This window comes from Eulemur rufifrons, chromosome 15 (assembly GCF_041146395.1).
Source record: "Eulemur rufifrons isolate Redbay chromosome 15, OSU_ERuf_1, whole genome shotgun sequence".
NCBI lineage: Eukaryota > Metazoa > Chordata > Mammalia > Primates > Lemuridae > Eulemur > Eulemur rufifrons.
The window spans coordinates 31,654,211-31,681,476 of record NC_090997.1 but is presented as its reverse complement, the minus strand read 5'-3'; the positions used below and the strand labels follow the sequence as shown (position 1 = coordinate 31,681,476).

Below are 27,266 nucleotides of genomic sequence, written 5' to 3'. Positions count from 1 at the left end.
TGCAAAGTGAAGTAAAATTTACTGATCTAGTCAACCTTTCTACTGTATCCTACTGTTAATTTAAAATAAGAATATTTTATCTCATTTGTGTTAATTATGAAAATGGCACCATTTTTCAGCCCTCCATATATTCATACCCCTCGCAATGTGACTATGCAGCTTCTCTCATCCAGAGGTAGGCTCTATTTTCCCACTCCTTGAATCTGGGATGGGTTTGAGACTTGCTTTGGCCAATAGAATACGGTGACGATAGTGGCATACTGGTTCTGAGCCAGGGGCCTCAAGAGGCCAGATGTGCTTCTGCTTGCCCTATTTAAATCCCTGCCTTCACCTGGAGAACAAGTCCAGGATAACTGTTGGAAGATAAGAGATCATCTAGAGTAGAGGACATGTTGTCTAGCAGAGGCCAACTTAGACCAGCCATCCTCAGCCAACCTGGCAGCTGAAAGAAATATACAGTTGTCCCTTGGTATATGCCAGAGATTGGTTCCAGGACCCCACAGTTAGCAAAATCCATGAATACTGAAGTCTCATATATAAAATGGCATAATATTTACATAGAACCTATCCACACATTTTCCCGTATACTTTAAATCATCTCTGGATTCCTTATAATACTTAATATGATATAAATTCAAAGTAAATATTAATAGTTGTTATACTGTATTGTTTCTTATTTGTATTATTTGTTATTTTTTTTTTTGCCAAATATTTTCCATCTGCAGTCGGTTGTATCTGTGGATGAGTAACCCTCAGATACGAGGGCGGACTTTATAAGTAAACTCACACAAGATTAGCTGAGACCAAAGAATCCCGAGCTAAGCCTAGTATAAGCTGCTAAACCACAGAATCATGAACTAAATAAATGAATGTTGTTCTACGCATCTAAGTTTTGGGGTGATATTTAACCAGTAGCTGACTACTATAATCTCTTGTCTTTGTTTACTTATTTAAAAGAAAAATTAGAAATTAATATTACACAATTTAAAAAATTAAATCTAATTATGTCAAATCTATTTATCTCAAAATATTAATTTTTATGTTATTTTCATATTTTGGCTGTTGAGGATATTAACAGTTATCGAGCACCTTTTATTCACCAGGTATTAATTATAATTCCTACAATTGTCCTATGAGGTAGACATTAACTTCATTTTATAAAAGAGGAAACCAAGGTAAAGAAAGCAAAGACCGTATCCAACTTCACAAAGCTAGAACAGCAGAGCTGGATTGGAACACAGAACACAAGAATATGTGAATCCATTTATTCCATGAGAGGTCACAATAAACTGTCAAGTGTAGGCTCTTTTTGGAATATTTCAGAAAGTAGGATTGTATGTTCCCTGTTGAATGACCTTGATGCTGCCCCAAAATGTTCCGAATAATAGCTTACACATATTCTATAGACTTCCTCATTTGGGCTTTTCTCACTCAACACCAAGTTTTAAGTTGCCAAAAATCACAGCTACCTTTCAAATTCTCCAGTTTTATGTACAACTATCATGGCAATTGAATGAGAAATTGACTAAAGTGAAAATATTTTACAGTGTAAAAAGTCCTGATTTATTTGAAGCCATAATTGTTGTTTCTAGTAGCAAATGATTACTATTGATTGATTGACTATAATTTCATGATATTTAATCCTAGAAGTCAATATTTTAATTACTTACTGGCAGGAGACATTATCTGTGGTACTAGCATAAAAATAAAGTCTTACTTTCTAACTTTGGTGTTATGAATTAAATTTGAAATTTTAACCTATCAGAAATAAATGAACAAAATTCTACCAAGTAAATTGTCCCTCATTAGCCTAGCATTTACATAGTAGAACCACGAGTGACCTATTACAGGCACTGACACATTTTTAACACTGAAAACAAACAACAGCAGAATAACAAGAATGAATGAAATGCTGGTGCTTTTTAATATTCACCTGGCTAGAAACCAGTATGAATGATTAAACTACAGCACAGATAAGTGAGGACATTTTCTAGTAAGCATTTTCCATTTCTTCTTCACATCTTCAAAAGCAACCATCAAAGGCAAAGGACTGCATATGAAATTAATGCTAATGAAATCAACACTAATAAAATCAACACTAAACCTAAATATATTTTATTTTAGTCTGGCCTATGAAAAATTGAATTATGTCATCTGAAAATTACCTGACGATGACGGCTGATAAAAGAAATACAAATTTTTGGATGACTAATTATAAATAATCCCAGATAATTTGGAGGTAGTAAAGCATATGTCTACTTTACTTAGATTATAAGAAATGTTTTAATACTTTTATTCATTTGAATATTATGTTTTACTCAGGATTCTATAATAATGTACAGTTAAATAAATCAACGAAGAATAAGGGTCTGTGGATTTTTTTTTTCAGTGGATTCTATCAGGTAAAAATATTTGCAACTGCTATAAAACCAGAGTAATAAATTTTTAAACACAGTTTTCTGATTTAAATACATATATCACATGGCATTTTAGGACCTAGATTATTCTATGGCAACAACAGGACAATAAAAATCACATGTCCCTGGAAATTTACAACCAGTTTTCCAACTACAGTTTCAAGAGATGAGTTAAAGCAAAGACCATATGCATATGTTAGTTTTGTGGTTGTTTATTTTTATTAGTTTAACCCAGTATGGGAGAAAAGATCAGTAATCAAGATGGTCAAAATATGATACCCTAAGCCTAAACAAAAGTAAGCCAGGACCTACTTGGCCATGTACTCTCATGGCTACAGAATATGTCAAATGATGGATGCTGTCCACACTTCCTTGAGTCACACCGTTCATGAAAAACTCATTGATTGTTTTTTCTTTTCATTAAACTTAACACATCTTTGAGAAACCAAATCACTTTAATTGCTCAAGTGGAAAAGTTCCACTCTAACTGAAACATCTTAAATCCTTGCAATAATTTGCTACTATATGTGTTCATGTTAAACAACGCTCTTCAATGAACCCAAATCGACTGCATTTTAGGTAGTAAATCAGGAAATAAATGTTGTAAGCAGCAGTTGCCACTGGGTGTTTCTTTCTCATAATCAAATGATATTTAACAATAGGTTTAGCAGAGTCAAGTTTAACTCTAAGAAAATCAGTTCTTAAACTTCGAGTTAGTCATAGCTTGAATGACAACGTAAAAGAACGATCATTTTAAAAGCAAACTAAATTACATGATTTGAAACAATTACTTAAAAATATTGAATGCAATGATAGAGCAGATATTTACATTTCCTTTTCTATTTGCTACTTCTGTTCATAAATGTAACCAAATAATATTTCTATTTTCACAAGGACATGAAGTAAAAATCTGAGCTCAGGGTTAAGGAATGAAGAGCACTTCAATGAACCCCTGCTAAATAGTCTTTTTTCTAATATAATATTAAGGGCTTAGTTCATGCATTTACATTTGGTTATATAACAAGTGTTTGACTAAATCATTGCTAGGAAGGCTGATAATATGGGGATAACTGTCACCTCAAGAGTGAACTCTCTGTTTTGTTCACTCATAGTAGCAGCCCATACAACAACTACAATAATACTGAAGGAACCCAGAACATCATTCCTATAGAAACAGAGAAGCCAGAATACAGATCTCAGGTGTGGGGAGGGTCCCTGAGCCCTCCTGCTTCATGAGCTGTATGTGGGAGAGCCCAGGTATCCTTCGGTGATGCATACCTAACTTTGCCAGCCAGGGATAGGGAAGTAGAAGGGGATATTTCCTACAAGTTTAAATGATAAACCAGAGCATGGTAAACCTGCAAATAGCTGTCTTCTGGAAGCATCCTGACAGTACAAGTAACTAATTTTTGAGATAATTAACTACTCCTTAAAATAACTTTCACTTCACAGCTGACTTGTGTTTGCTCAGTAATGCATGAATGAGGCTCTTGCCCTATTGTTACAAATAGCTATAGACTCAGGAATGGCCTTTCAAATGAGGTCCTTTAAACTTGCTCAAGTTCCACAGGTTCTTCCCTGGACTTAGGATAGCATGTTTGACACTTTGAAGAACCACTTGGTCAGTCTAGTTAGTTAAGTTGGCCTGATGGCTAGTTTTCTAGCCATAGTGAGAAACAGCGATTCCTCTACATGGTTTCCACTGGATTATAGAAATATTACCTAAAAATCATCATATAGTATTTTATCTTTCGCAGTTGATATAATTTTAATTTTTTGATCAGTAACATGTGCCCTTGGTAGATAGGACATCTATGACCAATAACAACTTCCTAAATTATTTCATTTTGCAACTAGTCAATTGTGTAACTCAAAAAGGTCAAATTTTAAACACAGTAAAGGCCACAATAATGCAATTAAGAAGAAAGGTGGGTCTTTTTATAATTATATAATCAGTTTTCCTAAAAGCTCAAACATTTAATATATGGTAAATAATGATCAAAGCCAAATATATTTTTAACATAAGAGTTATTACAGGAATTTCACATCTGATTATAAATCATCTGAATTGTGATTCTCATTCAAGGTACATACTGTCTTGTCTGTTTGATGCTTTATTCCCTTCTGACATATTTCAATCATTCTCCAAAAATATTTCTACCTTGTGGTGAAACTGACTATTTGAATGCGACAGTTAATAGATATGAGGAACCAGAAGACAAATCTTTGAAGCCAAATACGGCAAATGTTTTTACTATACCTCATAGCCTGTGAGAATCTATTTATTGCTGAGCAATACCAACTTCTTATATATATATAATGTTAAAATAACCACTAATATTTTAGTGTGATAGTAACTTTAAATTACAGAGAATATATCTGTCTTTGCTTATTCTCCCTAATCCCTGCAGGGAAAATCCCACTAATAAATCAGGAATGTGCATAACTAAAGTATATATTTAAAGACATGGCCTTGCAATGACTGTTATTCTAAAGCAAGAATGTTCAAGAGATTTCTAAGAAAAGAGATCCACTTTAAAAATAGTCATCATTTAATGGAATTCTCCTCAATTGTGTGGTTATTATATGGCTATTCTCTTTTCTTTCTCATAGTTCTGTAAGGAAAAGTAATTATCATGTAGTTGACAACATATGTCATTTGTCTTATAATGACAATAGATGCTCATTCTCTCTATAAATGCTTATTGAAGAAGCAAATAACTGATCACTGCCAGGAAAGCTAAATACAGGCAATGCTGGCTAATTTGAGATCATCTATTCTTCTTTCTAGTCCTCCTTCTGGCTGTCCAATTACATGACACTTGATGTGTTTAAGAGTTATGAAACAAAAGAATGCTACATTTTTGTTGTTTTATTTAAAAACAATACTAGATTTTCAAAATGCAGAAAGATTCAAATGATTACATGAAGGGAATTTTGGGGTGACCACGTACTTCTACTCTCTGTACTTTCAATAGAAAGTTGCAAAGCTGTAAACCGATGATTGCTCAAATACTTTTCAAAATGACTTCAGTAGTTTTTTATTAAAATAAAATACTCTCAAAAATGTAAAATAAACCACCCATAATTTAATTTAGTTAGAAGGTGATGGATGACAGCACTTAGCTCAGTGGGCCAGCATCTGGCATGAGCCCTCAAGATCCACCAACCACCCTTCTCCACCTTGCTCTGGGCTCTGGGACGCTGACCCATACAGGTGTTACCCACACCCCACTCATTCTCAGTTTGGCTTGGCCAGTGGGGGTCCAGCCAGAGAACTGAGGGCTGGAGGATGGGGAGGTGGAGGAATTGGTTGCCCTGGCTCCCCCTTTATGTGTTATCTGGGGCTGACTGCGTCCCTCAGCTCCTCTCTCCAGTCCTCTCCACACAGTTTTCTCTGCCTCTAGGTCTGGTATAATCATGCAGAGTTTTTTTTCTTTTTTTTTTAATATTTTTTTTTGAGACAGAGTGTCACTTTGTTGCCCTGGCTAGAGTGAGTGCTGTGGCGTCAGCCTAGCTCACAGCAACCTCAAACTCCTAGGCTTAAGCGATCCTACTGCCTCAGCCTCCCGAGTAGCTGGGACTACAGGCATGCGCCACCATGCCCGGCTAATTTTTTCTATATATATTTTAGTTGTCCATATAATTTCTTTCTATTTTTAGTAGAGACGGGGTCTCACTCTTGCTCAGGCTGGTCTCGAACTCCTGACCTTGAGCGATCCACCCGCCTCGGCCTCCCAGAGTGCTAGGATTACAGGCGTGAGCCACCGCGCCCGGCCTAATCATGCAGAGTTAAGGAGTCCACTGTAACTTCATTTGGAATACTCTTCTTATAATTTGCCCATACCTTTTAAACCATGCCTTTATTAAACTCTTTAAAATTATTCTAATTTTAGTATCCCGTCTCTTTTCCATGGGACCCTGACTATTACAATAAGTTCTTCTTATTTATTCCTTCCAAAAAATAATCCCACTGAGAAATTAGGTATACATATAAACAAGGCGTTTATTTAAAAACTTAGATACTTAGTGGATCAATGACATCATAATACAAAAATATAATGTTTCATAAATGTTTGAATCATTTATGTATCAGTGGAATTAATTTAACTAGAAATGTCTAACTACCGTGCAACTAAGTTTAGAAAAATTTCTGACAATCATCAGTATATTTAGTTCACCTTCATTAAAGCAAATATTTTTAGTTATTTCTATAAAATTATTGAATTTCTTGTGTAGAATTTATAAACAAGTTAAATATTCCATTTCAAAATATTTTTAAGAACAAAACTTATTTTTACAGATGCATATGTAAAGAGAGATATTTACCTTTTCACCAATTTCTCCTTTGTTGCCTTTGAAACCTTGCTCTCCCTGCAGAAGAAGAATATGATGTGTATGGTAATAGGAACAATACTTATAATACATTCAATTTTTATAATAATGATAATGTTTCTAACACTGAAAACATCAGTAATTATAATACAAAGAGCCATTTTTAATACGTAATCTCTGAACCAATATTAAGCTACACAAGATTTAAATATTCCTAAATACTAAAGGAACAATCTTCTAGTGTTTAAGCTATACCTTCACTACTTTCAAGCAATGTAATCTTCATAAGCCTGAATTGTGCACTGTATAAAGTAAGTATGATAACAGTACTTCACTCACTGGTTTGTTCTGAGAATTGAATGCACCTACATAGTATTTGACACAGACGGTTAACCCTTCTTGTTATTATTACTATTTTTTTTTATTAGATCCAGTAGAAACAGCCTTCTTAGAAAACTGGCTTCTATGGAATTCCATTCTAGTGAGAGTTTCATGATGAAAGAGTTCAGGTTTGAACCCTGGAGTTCCGGCTCCAGCTCCAGCACCAGTGCCATGTTCTTCCCATGCCATGTCTCAGTCATAGAAAGAGGGTCAGTGGCTGGAGGGCTGCTGGCTCTCAATCACCATATTTATTCTAAAAGCTCTAAGTCCCCATTTCTTCAACTAAACCCTCTCTGATCTGACAAGCTTGTTTCCCCCACTCAGTTCTGCACAGATATTTAGAGTACTGATGTTCCATTCACACATTGAACAATAATGATGATGGTGAGCACTTCCCATGTGTCAGGCACTCATGACAACATAGCCACCAAGTGAGTGCTAGGGAAGGGTCATGTGCGTCCCTCTATCCATAGAGGGCCTTGAACAGAAAAGACATTCAGCAAACATTTCCTGAGGGCACAGAGACACGAGTAAAGCATTTCTGATCTCCAGTTTTTTCTGTAACGGTTCAACAAGGTAACATTTGTTATAATTAAAATTCATGTAAATTATATGAAAAGGAATGCCAGCTGTTTAGTATACATATATATACACATTTATATATATACACATACATATATGTACCCACATAACCAAATATATGTATATGGTGTGTGTGTGTGTGTGTGTGTGTACACATACAAACTCAGACATACACAATTAAATATTTTTGTTTCATCTACCCTCAAGAAAGTTATCAGGAAAGAAAATAGGTTAGTTATTAGGTGTTTTTACCACTGATTGCACGGTCTACCTTTTTCTACTATTTTTCTAAAGTACAGACTTTACCTTGATCTATTAATTCAAGCTGACATTGAAGCTGCTAAATGCCTCCAGTACATCAGCCACGATGTCAGCATGATGCAGCCACCACAAACAGCTGCTGGAAAGTCCAAAACTATTTCCCAGCAGATAAATCTACACATCCCTTGGCTTGCAACTCGACTCGCAGATGCAGCACATGCTGTATCAATGGGTTTTGTCTAGAACTGCTGTGAAGAAATTCAGAAGCTTGCCATTTCGTTGCTGCCAGTTCAATCTTATTACCTTTATTAGGCCAAGTAACGGAAGATTTTCTCAAAAGCTGGAACTATAAATAAGTGCATGTCTTTTTAAATGATATTTTCAGCCACAGAGAAAATACTAGAAGCATAGTAACTTCTGACATCTTGTTGCTGGGACCTATAAAACTTCTCCAGAACATAGAAATGATGTGCTTGGCCTTGGTGGGCATCTAATATTGCATCAATATGCTCTCCTCTGTGTGGAAGTATGTGGGTGGTACCAGGCCAGCTGGGCCCACTTGAAGTAGCTCACCATCCTTCCAAGACAGTGGAATGTACCTGTCTCTGTGTTTCCAGTAATGCTGGTCACATACAATTGTGCTCCTTCTCCTTCTTTCAGAAGGAGAAAGCAGCCCTTGGACAGTAAAGGCGTCCAAAGGAAGTTTACCTTGGTAAAGAGAAGGATACTATGCACAGAGGAAAGCAGCCTGTCCCATGCAAAACTCCTTACTTATCAATTTTTTCCAAAAGAAAGACATTTTCTGAAGAGATTAGATGTCTATAGCATCTTTGTAATATTTACTATTTTATGTCATTATAACTATTATGTTTAGCTCTATCTAGGATATACAAAAGGGAAGATAAGCAAGAAGTAATCAAATCCAGTCAAGGACAGTAAAATTTATTCCATTCTACACTTTAGATTCTGACTAATAATTGCAAAAACATTTCCAAACAGCTATATACACTCCTATGGCCCCCAGAAAGCACTGTTGCTGACTTCTTTGTAGAAGCACGTTGCTAAAGGGGATTGCTCCCACGAGTTCTCTTTGGAAAGGCAGATCAGTAGCTTTCTAAGAGACTTTGAGAGAATTCAGTTTTAACAAATAGATTTTCAGAATCTTTACTATATTATGTGCAATTTCAATTTTCAAAATCTTAAAATTCTTAACTCAGATGAAACATTCAAAAACTCTTACTTTTTGACCCGGTAAGCCTGGAGCACCATGTAAACCATTTTCTCCCTAAAAGAAGTAAGTACAGAGAATAATTTTTATTAGCCAGAAAAACGAATGAACACAGACATATTTTTTTTGCAATCTTTACCAACTAGCTCTAGTGTTGGGAAAGGTAGCCTATAACTGAGTATCTATCATGCGTAGGGGCTTCCCATCTATCCCTAACCTCACAGCTCCAGGATTATCACTTTAATTTTTAAAACAAGGAAATGGAAGCTCTGCAAGGTTTGGTAACGTGTTCAAGGTCACCCAACTAGCAGTATTACTGAGATCTGAATTGAGGTCCTGCTGACTCCACAGCCTATGTTTTTCCACATGCTATTTAGTATCCTTTATTTCATTTTCTCTCTTTCATATCTCTGGGCATAATATTCAAGTCTGACATAGTGCTTTCTATGGGCCAGTCACTGTTCTCACAATGAACCTATCAGGTAGAAGTTACTATTGCTACATCTCACAGACGATTTCACAATAAGTACCTGGTAGAACTGGGATTTGAACCCAACTCTGTGCACTTCACTGCCTCCCTACACTGTCTCTGGGAAAAAGATTTAATTTAGACTTCTTGCCTAAAATCTGAATTTTATATATATGTACAGTATATGTTTGTGTGTTTGTATTCTTATAATATATATACGAGCATGTTTACTTTCTTACCCATATCTAGAGATTGTCTTTAAATTGATTTTGAAGATACACCTAATGCCATTTTACATGAAACAATTACTTGGAAGCATTTTTAGTTCCTTTCTATTTATCTTTCTTGGGTAAAAAGGTTTTTAGCAGATGCCTATCAGTTTTCATTACTGGAATTCTCAGGTCATCACTTTGACAAGTCTGGTCTGTAAACATCACCCAGGCTAGAATGAACTGCACCTGGGAAGAGGCACATGTGCCCAATGGAGACTTAGGAAATAAGCTGCTTATAGGAGTTTACTTTGTCTCCTGAATTTCCAGGTTCAGACAGCTCAAAATAAACTAACAGTTCTATTGACCTGCTTTATTTCTATCAAGTATTTATAATTAATTTGTAAAATAACAGTTTTAAGCATTATCTAGAAAGCAATTAGATACCATTTCTCAGAATTCTTTAAACAAAATTCAAATATCTACAGGAAAAAATAACATCTTCAAACTTTAAGGTAGTAACAATATATTCTGTATAAATCTAAAGAGATCTTTATTATTTCATTAATTAATAAATATTTGGAAAGTTTTAGTGGTTTTTACCATAGATATACTGCTATATATATGCACATATATTATTTTAAAGACTTAAGGTTTTTCTTAGATTAGATTAAATTACCAAAGTATTCTACAGTATAACTGCTATCATTACAGCATATACTAAACATTCAAGGCAAAACTTTGCTGCTAAGTATAATTAAGTGTTGAAACATGAATGAATAAAATATAATGTACTTATCTATGTAATAAATACACTTCTATTATTAAAAACTTGTTTCAGTTCTGGACCTCGGGCATCACACTGGTCTATTAGAAACTTCTAATTTCATTTGATAAAGAAAGAGTAAAGCACATTAAGTATTTGACACCAGGGAACAGTCTATGGAAACGGAGCTTCTGTTACTCATCACAGAAGTATGTCCACTTGTCCATAAGGAGCAGATTATTTTCATCTGTTGATCTAATATAACGTTTTATATCAGATTACAAGTTATACACGATAACAAGATATGGCATACAATCCAGTAAAGTACACTGATACAGCATACACTGCCAAAATTACTTTTTTTGGGAAAAAAAGTCATGACGGTATCTTCTCTTTTTCTTTGCTCACAGTGCACTCTTCTTACGTACCATGTTCTCTGAGTACTGGCACCCAAGGTCCTACCTCTGCCATGTGTCAGGTTATGGTTACACCCAGGCCCACTGTTAATTTGTTATCAAAAGTCTTTAAAGCTGTGATATTGAGAATATGTCTTTAATGGACACAGGTTTTATGATTGCAATAATTAAAATATGGTGTTTTCCTATGGTCAGTGTTAATTGGTCTCTGTTCTTTCCTTACTGGGAATTTGTTTTGTAAACATGATTCTAGACCCCAAGATAACCCAATGGGCATCACTAATTATCTCTCAGAGGAAGTGAGTTGACCTCACATGATACATCAACATGTGGAAGTTTTTGAAATACTTTGAGATGCCCTACTTAGAAATGCACAATCATTTAAAATTTTATTGTTATTATTCTAGTCCGTGAGGAATAATGAACATTTCTGTTTTTGTCTTTATCTAAAACAAGAGAGAAATTTATTAGTTAGCATAAAAACTAAAGAAGAAAATAGTTCTAAAGAACAATATTTTATTAACAGCAATGGATAATGATGTTGCTGTCCAGACTTTGCCCAAAATGTAATTTATGTCAACAGAATGACACTTTCTTTACGCTTACTCTGATGCCCAGGTTTAAAGCTCTAGGTGTCACAGGCAGTTTGGGGTCAAATTTAATTCTGTCTATAAATATCTAGCTAAAGTTACTAGAAGGGTACATATTATTTGCTTTTTCTGAACTCCTGCTGTCTCTCCTTCCTCCCACTCTCAGCCAAAGGAAGAAATAAGATGTTTCTCCTTTGTCTGAACAATTTTAGTTCAAACAATGAACAATTTTAGTTCATTGTTTAAAGAAAATTATAATTAATGATTCTGATAGCAACCATAACTTTCAAAACATTTCTGAGGCATATACTTTCTATTACACGTTTTCTTTTTTTTTTTTATCAAAGGGCCTATGTCCCTTTCTGGTTACAAATTCAAAGTACAGAAGGGCAAATGAATAAATACGTGTCATATAAGGCCAGAAAAATTTAATGTTGCTTCTGATAGTATCATTTCCTGGGTTATTACTATAATACATGGCATGTCTTCAACTTCACAGAACAATCAAAAAGCACCCTTTCCAGAATTCAGAATAACCTCTTTTGGCAAAAACAGAAGTAAAGTTTAGTGTCGGTGGCTTTCTGAAAAACTGATCAAAAGATTTCATTTTACCTTCTTTTAAGCACTGCATATTTTTTACCAGTAAGCGTAGCTAAGCATAAAATATAAATTATTAGTTTTCCTGATTCCTTTAACATTGGAACCAATCTCTTTTTTACTATGCAGGAAATATATGTTATCTGAAGGACATTTGATAAGGAATCACACTCTCTAGGCCTATAGTTTGCAAAATTAGTACCAATAAGACCAAACAAATAAAGGAAGAACAAGCAGGTAAATAAAAGATTTGCAAATAACTAAAATTAGGCCCAGAAAGCAGAAAGTTATATACTATGTTGTGGTGATTATTTATTTAAAAAGTTAGGCATTCAGCCTTTGATTAAAAAGTCTGAGATCCTAATGTAATGTTTAGGTATTAAAAAATAAAATTTGACCTATCATTTAACTTAGAGCATGTTTTCTAGTAATATAACCTTCTAGGTGAATTTAGTGTACACTTGGAAACATATCAGTATTTCCTCTCTAATTAATTCATATTCACTAGAGGAAAATTTACTTAAATTGAATGCTGAATGAAATCGCGAGGAGTAATATATGAAGTGGAATGCCAGAATTCTAGAACAAAAACCAGTAAAACAGGCAGAAAAAAGTAAATCTGATTTTGATTTTGTGTATCACTAATGTAACCTCTATATTTCTGACTATAGTCCTGCTTTATTCAGCCATAATCTTCAGATATTGAATTTTTATACAGTTCTTTAAACTGTTGGCAGTCTATTAAGTATTTCAGGAAACAAAAAATATAACTGTACCTCCTACTTTTTTTTCAGAAATCTAATCTTAGTCTTTTTATTTCAGGGAGGAGGATTTTTTGCCTTCTATATTTTGGGACTTCGTTCCAAGAAATAAATTCTCCAGTTAAAAAAATATATACCACATAGAGTTTAAAATCTCAAATTTTTTGAATTATTTGTATTTATTGGATCCTTAATGCAGCTAACACCTGGGGATATATTATCACATTAATGGTCAGGATAAGGACAACATTCTTAATTATAAAATAATGACACCCTATTATTATTTTATCTTTTTAAAATTTTTATTTTATTTTTTGAATTTTTACATTTTTTATTTTAAATTATTATGGGTACATAATAGTTGTATATATTTGTAGGGTACATGTGATGTTTTGATACAGGCATACCATGTGTATTAATCAAATCAGAGTAACTGGGTGTCCATCACCTCAAGTATTTATCGTTTCTTTTCCTTATGGGTCATATTTCAAAGAAAGGAAAACCAGCCACCAAAGGTAATGTATGGGCAATAAATGTCTTAATCATAATAACGTATGGGTTGGTAGTAGTTGCTGAATTCAACATCTACCCTCTCAAAATCTACTATCTTGAATGTATATATATTTGCGTGTACACAAGTATATGCAGGTGCCTATACCTAGGGAAAAAAGCAGGATTGATATTCTTAAATATAAGGACAAGTATAAATTTATACATTTATATATACTACCTTCACCAAAGAATCTGATGAGGTACTGACGCTATTGAAAGCTTCTTAAAGTCAGGCACTTTTGTTGTTTAACTTGCATTGTGGAGAAAAAATGGGAAAAAAAATTCTATGTGTGGTTACTGAATCAATGCTTTCTGCACCCAAATTAACCTTTCCCAAATTTCTGCCCATTAGTCTTGTTTCTGCTGTGTGCAATTACAAAAGAAAAACGTCTTACAGGTCCTACACAAGACCTCTCTTTGTGCCACAGCAAGCCTCCCATTCAGTAAACCACCCATTTTTCAAATGATAGTTTGGAATCTCTTAATATTATGGTCCTTGTTCTCTGGGCACACACTGGTCAGTCATGTCTTTTAAAATGTGGCACTCAGAACTCAGCACATCACTCCACACATGGTCTTATCTACACAGAATAGAGAGCAGATCCATACATACACACATGCACATGCACACACACACACACACACATACATTCACATACACACGCACCTTGTTCTGGATACTATACTGTACTGTACTTCCATTAACACAACTTGCTTTTTTTTAAAACTTACTGCTTACATATACCATGCTTGTAGTTCAGTACAATCATTAAGTTTTCCTTTCAAAGGGATTTTATTTTATAGTTCTTTTCCAAATTCCTTAAGTGCAAGCTGAACTAAGTTATTCAAATAAAAAACAAAAAAACCCAAATAATTTAAAAATGACTTGGAGAAGTAAAAGTTTCTTTCCATATATATACCAAAATTAGGGAATTAAGCCTTAATGTTGTAGAATCCATGACAAAATCTGGGCTCCTATGTAATTGTGATGATTTTCTTAAAGTGTCAGGAACAAGTGTTTGGGCTTTTCACTTTATTGTGAAATTAGCTGTGAGACAGTCCTTAAGTAAATTTGAAACTTCATAAAAAGTACTAGAGAAATAGAAGACATTTAATGTGAATCATCTACTAAAATATCTGAGGTATAGTTATTGACATCTAAATTAAGTATTGCAACACGTGAAAGATGATTTAAGATATAAAGAGAAGGACAGTGTCATCAGTCAGCTCCTAATTGCGGGCAGTGAGATACCAGTAACTGCAAGCTATTTCCTGTCCAAAGTATTCCTCGTGATGAGTAATTTATAGTTCTACTCCCTCTCAATTACTTCTACTGGAGCTTAAATACACTAAAGCCATTGGTTATTCGTCTTTAGCCCTGAAGTAAATGGTTGTGAAGATACGGAGAAAGAATACACATTAGCAATATTGTAAGAAAGGGAATTTTTGAACCTAGTTTGGGTAAAAAGAAAGCAAGATAACTTGAAGATTTATGCTTGCAAGAAAAGGAAGAGCATAATTTGTGTAAGAGAAAATAGTAAGCAAATTCTGGAGATGCACACACTTCTCTCAATTATATTCCATTCTAGGAAGCAACACCTGTAGTAAGCTTTGCTGGGAAGAGAAGAGATTCTCCTTCCTTCCTATTTCCCCAAAGTATATTTCTTGAGTTCTAAGCAATTCAACAAACATTTATCCAGAATGAATCAAGTGCCATATACTGGACCAAGTGCTGGGGTTATAGAGGTGAGTGAGATACCAAGTCCTCCTTCAGGAGCTCACCTTTAAGCAGGGGATATAGACACACACCATTATAATAGTAATATAATAATGTGCTATATGAGCAGGATGGGTGAACTGTTAATTTTGTCTGGTGGCCAGGGAGACTATATGAAAAAAGATGAACGAGCATCGAATTTCGTAACTTGTGAAAATGCAGTGACAGTGGTAGGGAAGAAAAATACCAACTGTCTGTGATCACCCTGTCAAATCTTCTGCTCTTGCCTAACGGGTTCATTCAGTGCCTTACACTGGCTATGGCTGTCCTGGACTTAGCTGGCCAAAGCTTTTTTAGACACAGCCACCTTAAGAAAACACTAATATCTAAAATCATAGATGTCTTTACAAACTACCAGTTACATCTTTAAATCCACTCTTCAGTATCTCAGCAATCCACACCAAGAATAAGATAACTGACCACTGAACTGTGCAGAGAAACAGAGTGTGTGATCTTTTTATGGCAATATTTTCATATTTATGTGCTAGATGCTGATAGAGCATTAAACCAAATAGGAACATTAGCAGACTAGGTTCTTAAAATCTGGCTAACTGTTTAGCAAATAAAAGTCAAGTGCCTGGGTGCCAGATACACCACATGTGTTGAGCTTGTCATCCATCTGTTGTGTTCTCTGCCAACTGCTCTACTTGGGGTGCGAGTGGAAGGCATTAGAAGGGAATAAGAAACCATTAAGAAATAAAATCAGATGCAGAGTGAGCAAGTTTCTTTTTATTTTTCCTGTCCTTCTATTACCTTTGTCCTTCTTATGTTTCTGCTTACTTTATATTGTATCAATATATGCCTACAGATAAGACAATTAAATGACAATTACTCTATGTAAGAGCAATGATTGTTTTCACTGATAATTCAAGTTTTATTCTGTACCTTTAATAAGTGAAACCACCAAGTAGGTTGACAAAATTGTTCTCTTTGTAGTCATCTGTTTCTATGAATAGTAGTTATGGTAAATAGTTCAATCCTTGTCTGGATTTGACTATACTCTCATTCCTTACAGACTTTTCTAAAATTAAGCTTAATGCCGTAGAAAAATTTGGTGAAACTAGACATACAGAGAGGAAGCCAGATGACTTAAATTTCTCTAGCATTTTCACTAAATGCCAATAAGTTTCTGAGCCTCTGAAGCATTAATGCTACATCTGGACCAGCGCTGTTGCAGGGTTCATTATAATTCACAACAGCTACCGGCCTTGTCTGCGCTTACATAAACTGTAACAGCATCTGCCTTTATTTTCTGAAGCTGCAGTCTTCTCATAAAATGTCTTTTCAGAGAAAATTGAGATTCAAAGATCACAGTAGTCTCATTTTCCAACAAAAGAGAAATACAAAGACTGTTAGGGAACAATGGATCTGCCTCGTTCAGTCTCATCTCACTGCAGTGACAGAGGGATTCAGGGTTTATGGTGAAAAGACCCATCATACAAAGTACCCCATAATGAGGATCGTTAGCCCAGCTATTTTTAAGACATGCAACTTGGCAACTCTCCCATCACGTTATCAGATGCCCTTCTTAAGTGCCTTAGCGCATATGGCTTTTCACCTCTAGAAGCTCGATTTATTTATTTATTTTTAATAAAGTCATGATACTAAGTTAAACACTTGTTTTTGGTAAATTGAATATTATGAATGTGTATACGCACACATACGATCTCAAAGCATCCTTGGCGAATGAATGTAAAGAGAGAATTTTCTAGTGAGGTGTCCAAGTTATTCTGCAGAGTGGCCACGATTGAGCTGTCCGGGGGTGGGTGCGCACGGCAGATCACGGACATCCAGAGGGTTAAAATGTGGTAAGTTTGAAAACATCTCTCAAATGTAACTTTGTACTTGGAAACCAAACAAAATAAACCTATATTGTCTTCATAATACTTATTTCGGAAGGTAAAGCTAGACAAAATCCTCTCATTTGGCAAAAAACACACTGCATGGTAATGCTTCCTGGGCGGACACACTCTTCTGAGAGTGGGGGAGTCAGACTCTCTCAGGTTAGGTAGAGTTTACAAGGGATCCGGAGATTTAAGGGGAAGGAGCAGAGTGTAGGAAGCAAAGTTCACTCACAAGCTGGCAGGCAAACAAATTTAAGAACTAACTCAGAACTCTCCGTATAAAGGAAATCTGGATATTTGAAGAGCTGTCCAGATGAGATCATATGGTAAAGGTGCAACAGCTATGGATTCCTAGGGATAGAGGTTCAAATCCTGACTCCACTATCTGCTGGCTATGGAACTTAGGGGAAGTCTTTTTCTCTCTAGATCTCAGTTTCTTAATCTGTGAAATAGGGACAATAAATTTTACCTCATAGAAGTGTTGAATGAAATAATGTGAAGAAGGCTCTCAACAGTGTTTGGTGCATAATACTTACTGAGTAAATGGCTGTTATATTATTGTTGTTAAAGTTTATACTCTTACACATTTCTGCTAAGTGAGGAATTCATTGGTTTACTAACATCCAGTTTGTTTTAAGAGGTCAGAGTCACATAAGATATGCAACTTTTATTTCAACATTTCCCACTAAGTATATTTTGAATAAACAACATAAATTCTCTCAAATGATCACTTCTCAGCCTTTTGGCTAAGATCAAGTATATAAATTCCCTCAAAGGAGTTCCAATTTGGTCTCACAGTAAGCCAGAGTTTAGAATAATAGAATCATTAAACTGTTTATTGTTAACATTGTATCTATTGTTTACCAAATATTTACATATCAGGCACTGAGCTGGCACTTTCATGAATAATCTCATTTAATCTTTAAGACAAAGATAGAAGTAGGTACAATATAATTCTTGTTTTATAAAAGAGAAAACTGACACAGAGAGAGACCAAGTGTCATGCTCCAATATTACACAGTAACAGTTTGAGTTGAGATTCAAACCCAGGCAGACTAATTCCGGGTATTTAATGTTAGCATAATAAAATGGGGATAGCTACCACTTACTGCGTACCTATTCCATGAGGAGTAAAATTAACTTACTAAAAGTTTTCCCATTAAAATAAACATTTTGGGAAAAATTCTAAGCAATTTAGCAGACATAATATTGGTTTTAGGATAAATTAGGCTTATATTGGATTTTTACTATCATATTTTTAGGATTAGAATTATTGGAAAAATAATTATTGCTATTTTTAAAAAATATCCTTCCTTCTGAAAAAAAACATATCTGTTACATTGACATACATAAGTGAAGTAGGAAAAGAGGCAATTTTTCATTTGAAATATTTGAGTAATGAAAGCAAGCATGGTTCGAGTGCTAGGTTTGGGGGTAAAGTGGGAAGGATTTGCTCCCACTGTCCAAAAATCTCTTCTCATTCTCTTACTTCATGCCATGAGGACGCAAGATGTGAGCATGTGTATTTATGTGTGTGTGTGTGAGCATGTGTGTATGGGTGCATGCATACATGTGATCTTACGCATTGAATCATTTGCTTCGCTTGAAAATTGAACCAATTTACTCATTTAGATTGACAGCGGCTTCTGTCCATCCAAGCTTACCAGAAGTCACCAAGTACCTAATAACACTTGCTATATAGAACTGATATTCTTAAATGAACCCATAACAGAACATTTACCAAGTCTCTTAGGCAAAATCGTAGCTGTGTTGAATAAATGAAAGGGGACAGTTATTTTTCTGTGATGTTTGACGGTAAAGCTGTATATACTAGATTAAGAATGCGTAGTGCAAGTCTGTACTGGGTGATAAGTGTTATAATTACAATAGAACATAACTAAGTGCTATACTTCTTCATCCTTAAAGTCCTCATGAATCCATATTCCATAAATAGATTTCATAAAATAGTGTTATTTAGAGTACTATTTTTCTCCTGGATCTGAAAAAAAAAATACCACCTCAGTAAACTAATACTTTGTTCAGGGCCTTGACTTAAAAATATTTACCACTATTACCTCGCCAAACTCAAAGTGTAGGTTTATTTTAGAATGAGATTTATATGCAAATCACCTAATTTATTACAGTATCACATTGGATGTAAGTGTAAAGTGCAGTTAATATACAAATTCTACTTGATACTGCTCAGAATATGCTTCACTCCATTAATATAAATCAGTTTCCTAGCCTAAATACTAGACTTTAAAAAATAAAAAAAACTTCACATTGAGAATATTATGCCTGAGATATATGTTCTATGGCATTCTGCACATGGTCTTGCTCCAAGTGAAACATTTAAACAATTCATCTTTGTTATTTTATTTTTTAACAGTACGCTTAAGCACTTGTAATTCTATGGGGGAAAAAAATCCCCCAAATCATGAATGCTGAGAAGCAGATTCAAAGTAAAGCTCAAGGATATTGCACGAGTAACTCTGGAAGACACACATAAGTTATGTTAAGGCGAATGTGGGAAATAGGGCTTTGAGGAGAACTATTTATTTCAGAACTAATAATTTTCCTTTGGAAATTTGCTTATAAAAATCAAGCAGGGTGTTTTCATCATAAAACAATAGAAATCTTTTAGCCCAAACATAAACATTATAATTATTATTTTAAATTTTTAAATTTAAAAAACATTTATAATTTATTAAGCATATGATCATATAAATAATAGCAACTTCTTTGCACATATTCATTACAATTATTTTAAATGAATGGTAACCTGTAGATTATAGAATTGAGAAAAACACTCGAAGTGGCATCTTTTCACTCATGGGTGTTACAATCTTTCAACAGCTAAATGAAGTGACAAGTTAGAAGCACAGCTGGCACTACCAGTGACTTAAGACTGTGGGAAGAGAATATGATTGAGGACTCAGTGTTTCTGTATATATTGGGAGGATATTAGCTATGAAGTAGGGTCTCTGAAGATGCATGAATCTGGGAACCAAGAGCTAAGTGTTATCTGATGCCACATTTAGAACCACTGGAAGTTGCATGAATTCTCTAATTGTCTGTAAGATTCTTTAAGAGCAACTCAAGTAATTAGACCCAAAAGAAAACTGCTTGAGGAAACATGAGAGAATATTTGCCAGGACAATTTTGCCAAGGTTTCAGAACACCATAAATGCGGCTGCTTCTTTATCACATTAGATTCTTAAGTCCTCTGGAGACAGTGTCTTCACACAGACACAGATGCCCATTAACTGCTTTTTCAAGACTCACTCAGTCAACATTTTGGCCAAATGGGCCCCAAGGGGTGAGGGTTTTAATTCTCAGAACAACTTGATCCAATTAGATTATCAGTGTATTCCTTTATATCCATTGAAGTTTTACTTTAAGTGGAGTGTAGGATGAATCACCACATAAGATTCTTCCTACGAAAGTGGACTTCTAGGAAAAGAAGCAGACCTTTAGTTCTGAGAGGTGTTTATCTCTGCAACACTATGTCTTGCTCCAGTTCCTCCACATTGCCTCGAATGCCCTCTCTTTCTAAGAAACTCTATTTTTTTCTAGAGAATTTCTTGGCTTACATAATTAACTTTCTAGACTATTGCTTTCTTTCTTCATAGCCATTGATTGCAATTGATTGGATCAACTTTTGACGGGATCGATTCTGCTGATTACTTCACCTAGTCCTTGCATTGTATCCTGTCTCTTGACGTCACCTTTTCGAGGGTTGAGACCCTGTTCCACGGCCAATCAGTAGCAGTTTACACCTGTTTTTTCACAAATAAGGATCTAAGAGATGCCTCTTTGGAGTGTTAAAATTAATGGTGTTTTATACCAATCTTAAGAAATTCTGCTTTAAAGCATTCCAGGGGAGTTTTATCCTGCTTTCCCGTATTTTATCATGTAAATGTATATGAATATTGCTTTACATCCTAGCATCAAGTCCAACAATTTATTTTATAATCCAAGCACTTCAGTGATTCTGCATGTGTTTTTAAAAAAGGAAAAGACTCCACATTATAAATAATTTGAAAAATCCTAATGATCTGAAATCTAAACAATCAGACTGTTACAATGTATTTTAGAAAGAGATTGGTGGAATAAGTGTATAAGGCAAATTTGGATTGGGATATCTCTTTAGGAGTTAAGTGATGGAGTAGTATTCTCTAGAGAAAAAGTATTTTGAAAGAATTGGACCTTTGAACAAGTATTTGAGGGAACTTTTACTTATGATGATGAAGAGCCTTCAATTAATACCATCAGCAAGCTTAAAGAAGAGGATAGCAGCCCAAATAAACATTAACTTTCAGCAAGCTATTATTGTTCCACACAGTTGTTGGGTTTTACTGAGTCCAACAGATACATTCCTATAGGAGCAAATAATTTGCATATCTTTGCATATTCATTGCTATTAGGATAATTTCTAAAAGAAAAAAATAGCATCAATGAAGCAGTCAAATATCAGAGACACATTTAAGAAGGTCTCAAAAAATATCTGACCAACAACCCCTGAGCCTCCTACCATTTCAGCTTCAGTTATTCCTGTGTCAACTTTAGGGGAATAAAACCACAAAGGTCATGGCCTTCTAGATAATGAGGCACAGTGGATTCACTTGGTAATTAGAGCAGCTAGATTAGCTGCAAACACTTATATTAACTTATTTTAATGAAAAAGAGAATTTTCTTAGCATCATGAGAGAAATTTAATAATTCAACAAAGTTATTAGTATTATAACATATGTGTACATATAGTGAAAAATAAGACAAGGTAATTACAGTTTAATATATAAATATAATATTTTTAAAAGATTCTATGAAAACTGAATTTGAATAAGATGGTAAAATGCAACTCTAACTTTGTGAGTGAATTTATGACTTAGAATCATCACTATGGTATTAGAGAAGAAAACATGAAAATCAACCATTTTATGAGCCAAATTATAGGATTTTATTTATTTGTTTTTTAATTTCCTATTTTTAATTATTATGGATACATAATAGTTATACTATAGGATTTTATTGATGGATTGAAATATCTTTTGTGTATTTTTAGTTATAGTATCTCATGTGGTACTACATTATAAAATGTTTATATAGATTACTTAACTTTTGTCTACAGTGAAATACATATTAAGATACTGTATCGTATATAAAATAGTGAATTTAAGAAGCCCTGGAGCTGTTAACAGAATAGTGGTCAATGTTCTAGAGCAGGAGTCAGCAAGCTTTTTCTGAAAAAGGCCAGAGTATAACTATTTAGATTTTGTGGCTCATACAGTCTCTACCACAATTACTTAAACTTGCCGTGTAGCATAAAAGCAGCCTTAGGCAACACAAAACCAAATAAGTGTGGCTGTGTTCCAGTAAAACTTTACTTATAATATAATACAGTGGGAGTTTTTTGGCAGCCCTACTGCAGGCCTGCAGGTTGCTGTTCCCTGAACTATCAGATTTGTTCTATATAACTTCCTATCCTATCTGATACAAGTTTATAAAACCACAAAGTTTAAATCAAATAGCAAATCAACTTACCTTCTCCCCAGGAATTCCAGGAGCACCAAATTCACCTTTACTACCAACTGTACCCTAAAATACAGAAATGTTCATTAAGATATTTTTTAAAATGTGCATGAATTACTAATATTGTCAAAGAGAATCTACCTTTTCATGGATGAGTTGCTTTTGCTTGCACCAAAATTTGTGCTTCAAGTTCCTTCCTCATGTTGTCCACAGTTATTAAACTAGACTTTTGACAATTAATAAGCTGTCAAGAAATCAATAAATATCTAAATACTAACCGAAACTAAAACTAGACATTATCTACACAGAAATATGTAACTCAGCTTTGTCATTTCTTCTATATCTACCAAAGATAAGGAATAATGCTATTGCTATTACCCCAAATATCATAAATGAGTTTGAGTTAAAAGCTACATCCTTGATGATGCTTTGAATTCAAATAAGTCATAGAATTTCAGAGTCTAAGGTATCTATATTTGTTTCATTTAGTGTGCCTGACCTTTACATCCTCCAAATTCAGTCTAATAAATTTATCCTTGAAATAGTGGAAAATAATATAAATTTTTTAAAGGAGTTTATCTTTCACTAATACTTGGTAGAGATTAAGAAATACATTGTGCTTTTGTGATTATATAATACCACTATTATAGTAACATTATTTTTCAATTTCAGATTAAGACATATAAGTAAATTTTACCTTCAAATGAATTCCTGTAGACTAGATGAGGATGAGATTGGGTAAAATTGATATATAAAAAAGGTCTTGTTGATTTACTAAATATATTCAACAAAGGATTAGAAAGGATGAAGAAAACATTCTTTATATCTTATATTGATGTAGGCAAAGAAGTCAAAAGCATAATATTAAATACTACTTCTGTGAGGTTATTACTAAGAAAGGTATTCCATCGTTTAAAAATTATGAACATATTTTGACTCAATTAATTTTGTATTGGTGCATTATAGCTATACAATGAGCATCTATCTGAGTAATGTCAGACTAGAAAGAAAATAAGTGAAGACTTACTTGTAATCTCTAGTTTAGCTCATTAAACTACTCAAAATAGAAACTTCCATAGTGGGATTGGAGGGTGAGGAAATCAAATACCAGTTTCTGACTAAGGATTAAGTTAACTTATATCCTTTAAAATTGTTTTGATTTTCTGTCAAAGTATATTATCAAAGCAATCATTGCATAAAGCCAACACATTTTGGCCAACTAACTGGAAATGTGGAAGATAATAATACCAAAAACAAACTGGAAAATTATTCCCAAAATAGAGCTCAGATCACACTTCCCCTTAGATTCAAGAACATTAAAATTTAGCTGCTATTTTACAAAATTTAAACTTGAAGTGGGTGAGGGTATTAGCAAGGGTCTTAAAGAACTGAGAAAGTAATGCAGTTGCTAAGTAATTAGGTTGCTAACTACACTTGCTAAGGAAAGGGAATTAAAAGATTCAGAAAATTACAATAATTGAGTCTGAATGAAAGAAAAGCATTAATTATTATTTCAAATAATGTCATACAGAGTTTAGTCTTGGACAGAGGGCACGGTTAGAATAGTTTGATTAGATGCCTTGATATAGAATACTGATCACAACTAGGCATTTAAATCCAAGTGGTGGTATTTACAACTGTATTACTCCATGAGAGAGGAGCATCAGCTTTATGAAACAAAGACCAAAATCAGTAAATCATATTAATATGAAAAGAGCATCATAGTAGATAAAAAAATAAGCAAATAAACACTAAATTATGCCAAAACTGTGGCTTTCTTCTAAATATTTTTCTTCTTCATTAACTAATTGGTAATATCAAGCTAAAACTGATAAGATCAATGTGAAAAGAATTTTTGTTTTTAAAAGAAAAAATGTAGTAGAACAATAATGAATTACATAATACTCTTCCATGATTATCTTATTTAGCTCTTTCTTTGCAAATTGACTTATTGTCCTGCTTGGCAGAGTCCCCTGGACAATTGGGGAGTAGAACTTATAGTTTCTAGAAACAGCTGAGTTGATGATTTTGACTTTCCTTGAGATATAGTGTTGACTCATTCATTCAATATATTTTTAGCTTCTATTATGTGTTCTTCTATGTATGGAGCTCATAGAACTCATATTCTAATGGGGAAAATATAGATGCAAAATGACAACATGTCAAGAGGCAATAAAAGTGCTAAGAAAAGTAAAAAGAGCAGGGATGGAGGGACGCTTTTTATATAGAGATGCTAAAATAGGCCTTTTTATTTTAAAATGATTTTTGAGCAAAGGCCTAAATGATGTGATGGAGAGAGCCAAGTGGATATACAGAAAAAAATTCCAGGTATATGTAATCTGGTACAAAGAATTTGGAGCAAAAGTGAACTAGAGGAGAGGATAGGAGACAATATAAGGAGCAAAGAGCGGGGAAGGAGAGAGCTCTACACATTATGTGAAGCTTTGTAGCCCATGGTTAGAGCTTTGGGGTTGATCTTACGGAAGACAGAAAGCCATTGGTGGGTTTTGGTTAAGGTGAAACAGGATTTACTTACATGATTATTCAGAACAGTTGTCTAACTCATAGTGTATATGCGTTAAAAAAAAAAAAACCTTATTCTCATAAAGTTGCCATGTTATGGTAAGGATTCTCAAAACTTAACACCTTTGTTGGCATAAAGACAAACACATAGACCAGTAGAACAGAATAGAGAACCTAGAAATAAAATCATGTATTTACAGCCAAATGAGTTTTGACAGAGGTAACAAGAACATGCATTGGGGAAAAACACTGTTTTAGATGAATGGTGCTTGGAAAACTGGATATCCATATGCAGAAGAATGAAACTAGACCCCTATCTCTCACCATATACAAAAATCAACTCAAAAGAGATTAAAGGGTTAAATGTAGGGCCTGAAACTCTGAAACAGCTGGAGAAAAATATAGAGGAAATGATGTGGGATATCTGGGCAAAGATTTTGTGGATACGACCTCGGAAGCATAGGCAACAAAAGCAAAAATTGACAAATGCAATTATATTGAACTAAAAAGCTGCACAGCAAAGGAAACAATCAACAGAGTGAAGAGACAACTCACAGAATGGGAGGGAATGTTTGCAAACTACTCATATGACAAGGGATTAATGTACTGGAACATACAAGAAACTCAAACAATTCAACAGCAAAAGACCCCGCAAATAATCTGATTTAAAAATGGGTAGATGATCTTAATAGATATTTCTCAGAAAAAGACATACAATGATCAAACAAATATATGAAAAAATGTTCAATATCACTCACTAATCATCAGTGAGGTACAAATCATAACAAAAATGAGATCATTTCACCCTAGTTGGAATGGCTAACTATCAAAAAGACAGGCAATAATGAATGCTGGCAAAAATGTGGGAAAAAGGGAAATCTTGTACACTGTTGGAGAGAATGTAAGTTAGTATAGCCATTATGGAGAACAGTATGGAGATTCCTCAAAAAACAAAAATAGAAGTACCATGTAATCTAGCAATTTCACGGCTGGGTATTTATCCAAAGGAAAGGAAATCAGCATGTTGAAGAGATATTTGCACTCCCATGTTTATTGTAGCAGTACTTACAATAGCCAAGATATGGAATCAATCTGGTTATCCATCAACAGATGAATAGATACAGAAAATGTGAGATATTCTCACAATGTAATATTATTCACCCATAAAAAAGAATGAAATCCTGTCAGTTGTGGCAACATGGATGAGCCTGGAGGACCTTGTGGTAAGTGAAACAATTCAGCCACAAAAGGATAAATACTGCATGTTCTTCCTCATATGTGAAATGTAAAAAAGTTAATCTTACAGAAATAGAGAGTAGAATTGTGGTTACTGGAGGTTGGGAAGGGTCAGAGGGAGGTGGGGATAGAGAGAGGTTGGTTAATGGATACAAAATTACAGCTAGAAAGGAGTAATAAGTTCCAGTGTTCTATAGCTCCGTAAGGTGACTATGGTTAACAATAATTTGTCTATTTTCAAATAGCTAAAAGAGAAGATTCTGAGTATTCCCAACACAAAGAAATGATGAATGTTTGAGGTGGTGAATATGCTAATTACTCTGATTTGGTCATTACACATTGTATGAATAAATCAAAATATCACACTATAACCCATAAATACATATACTTTGTATATGTCAATTAAAAATAATAATAAAAATATCAAAACCTTTAGAAATACTGTATTTTAGTGAGTTAAACATAATTTGAAAAGAGATTTGGAAGTTGTATTCTCAAAACTTTTCTCATTTTATTCTATTGGCCAAAAGTAGAATGCACCAAAAGACTAGTATTACATATCTTATCACTAATGAGAAAAAGTAAATTATAATTGTATCTTAATGGCTTCTAATCAATGTTATCTAAGGAAAACAATGCAATATACTTAACCTAAACTTTTGTACCCCCACAATATGCTGAAATAAGAATAAAAAAAATTAATAGGCAGAGAGTAAAAAAACCTATTAAATACGTACATTTATTCATACATACCCTCACAAATACATTTAGCTAAGTATAGTTTCTATAT

General features: G+C 34.1%; 1 protein-coding gene across 1 annotated transcript in view; it reads right to left on the bottom strand.

Moving 5' to 3' along the window:
* COL19A1 (collagen type XIX alpha 1 chain) overlaps positions 1 to 27,266 on the bottom strand; it is a 293,777-nt gene that overhangs the window by 212,364 nt on the left and 54,147 nt on the right. The window contains exons 9-10 of the mRNA XM_069489063.1: positions 9,217 to 9,261; positions 6,747 to 6,791 (exon numbers count right to left, since the gene is read on the bottom strand). Coding sequence (XP_069345164.1) covers positions 6,747 to 6,791; positions 9,217 to 9,261 — 90 coding nt within the window. The remainder of the gene's footprint in view (positions 1 to 6,746; positions 6,792 to 9,216; positions 9,262 to 27,266) is intronic.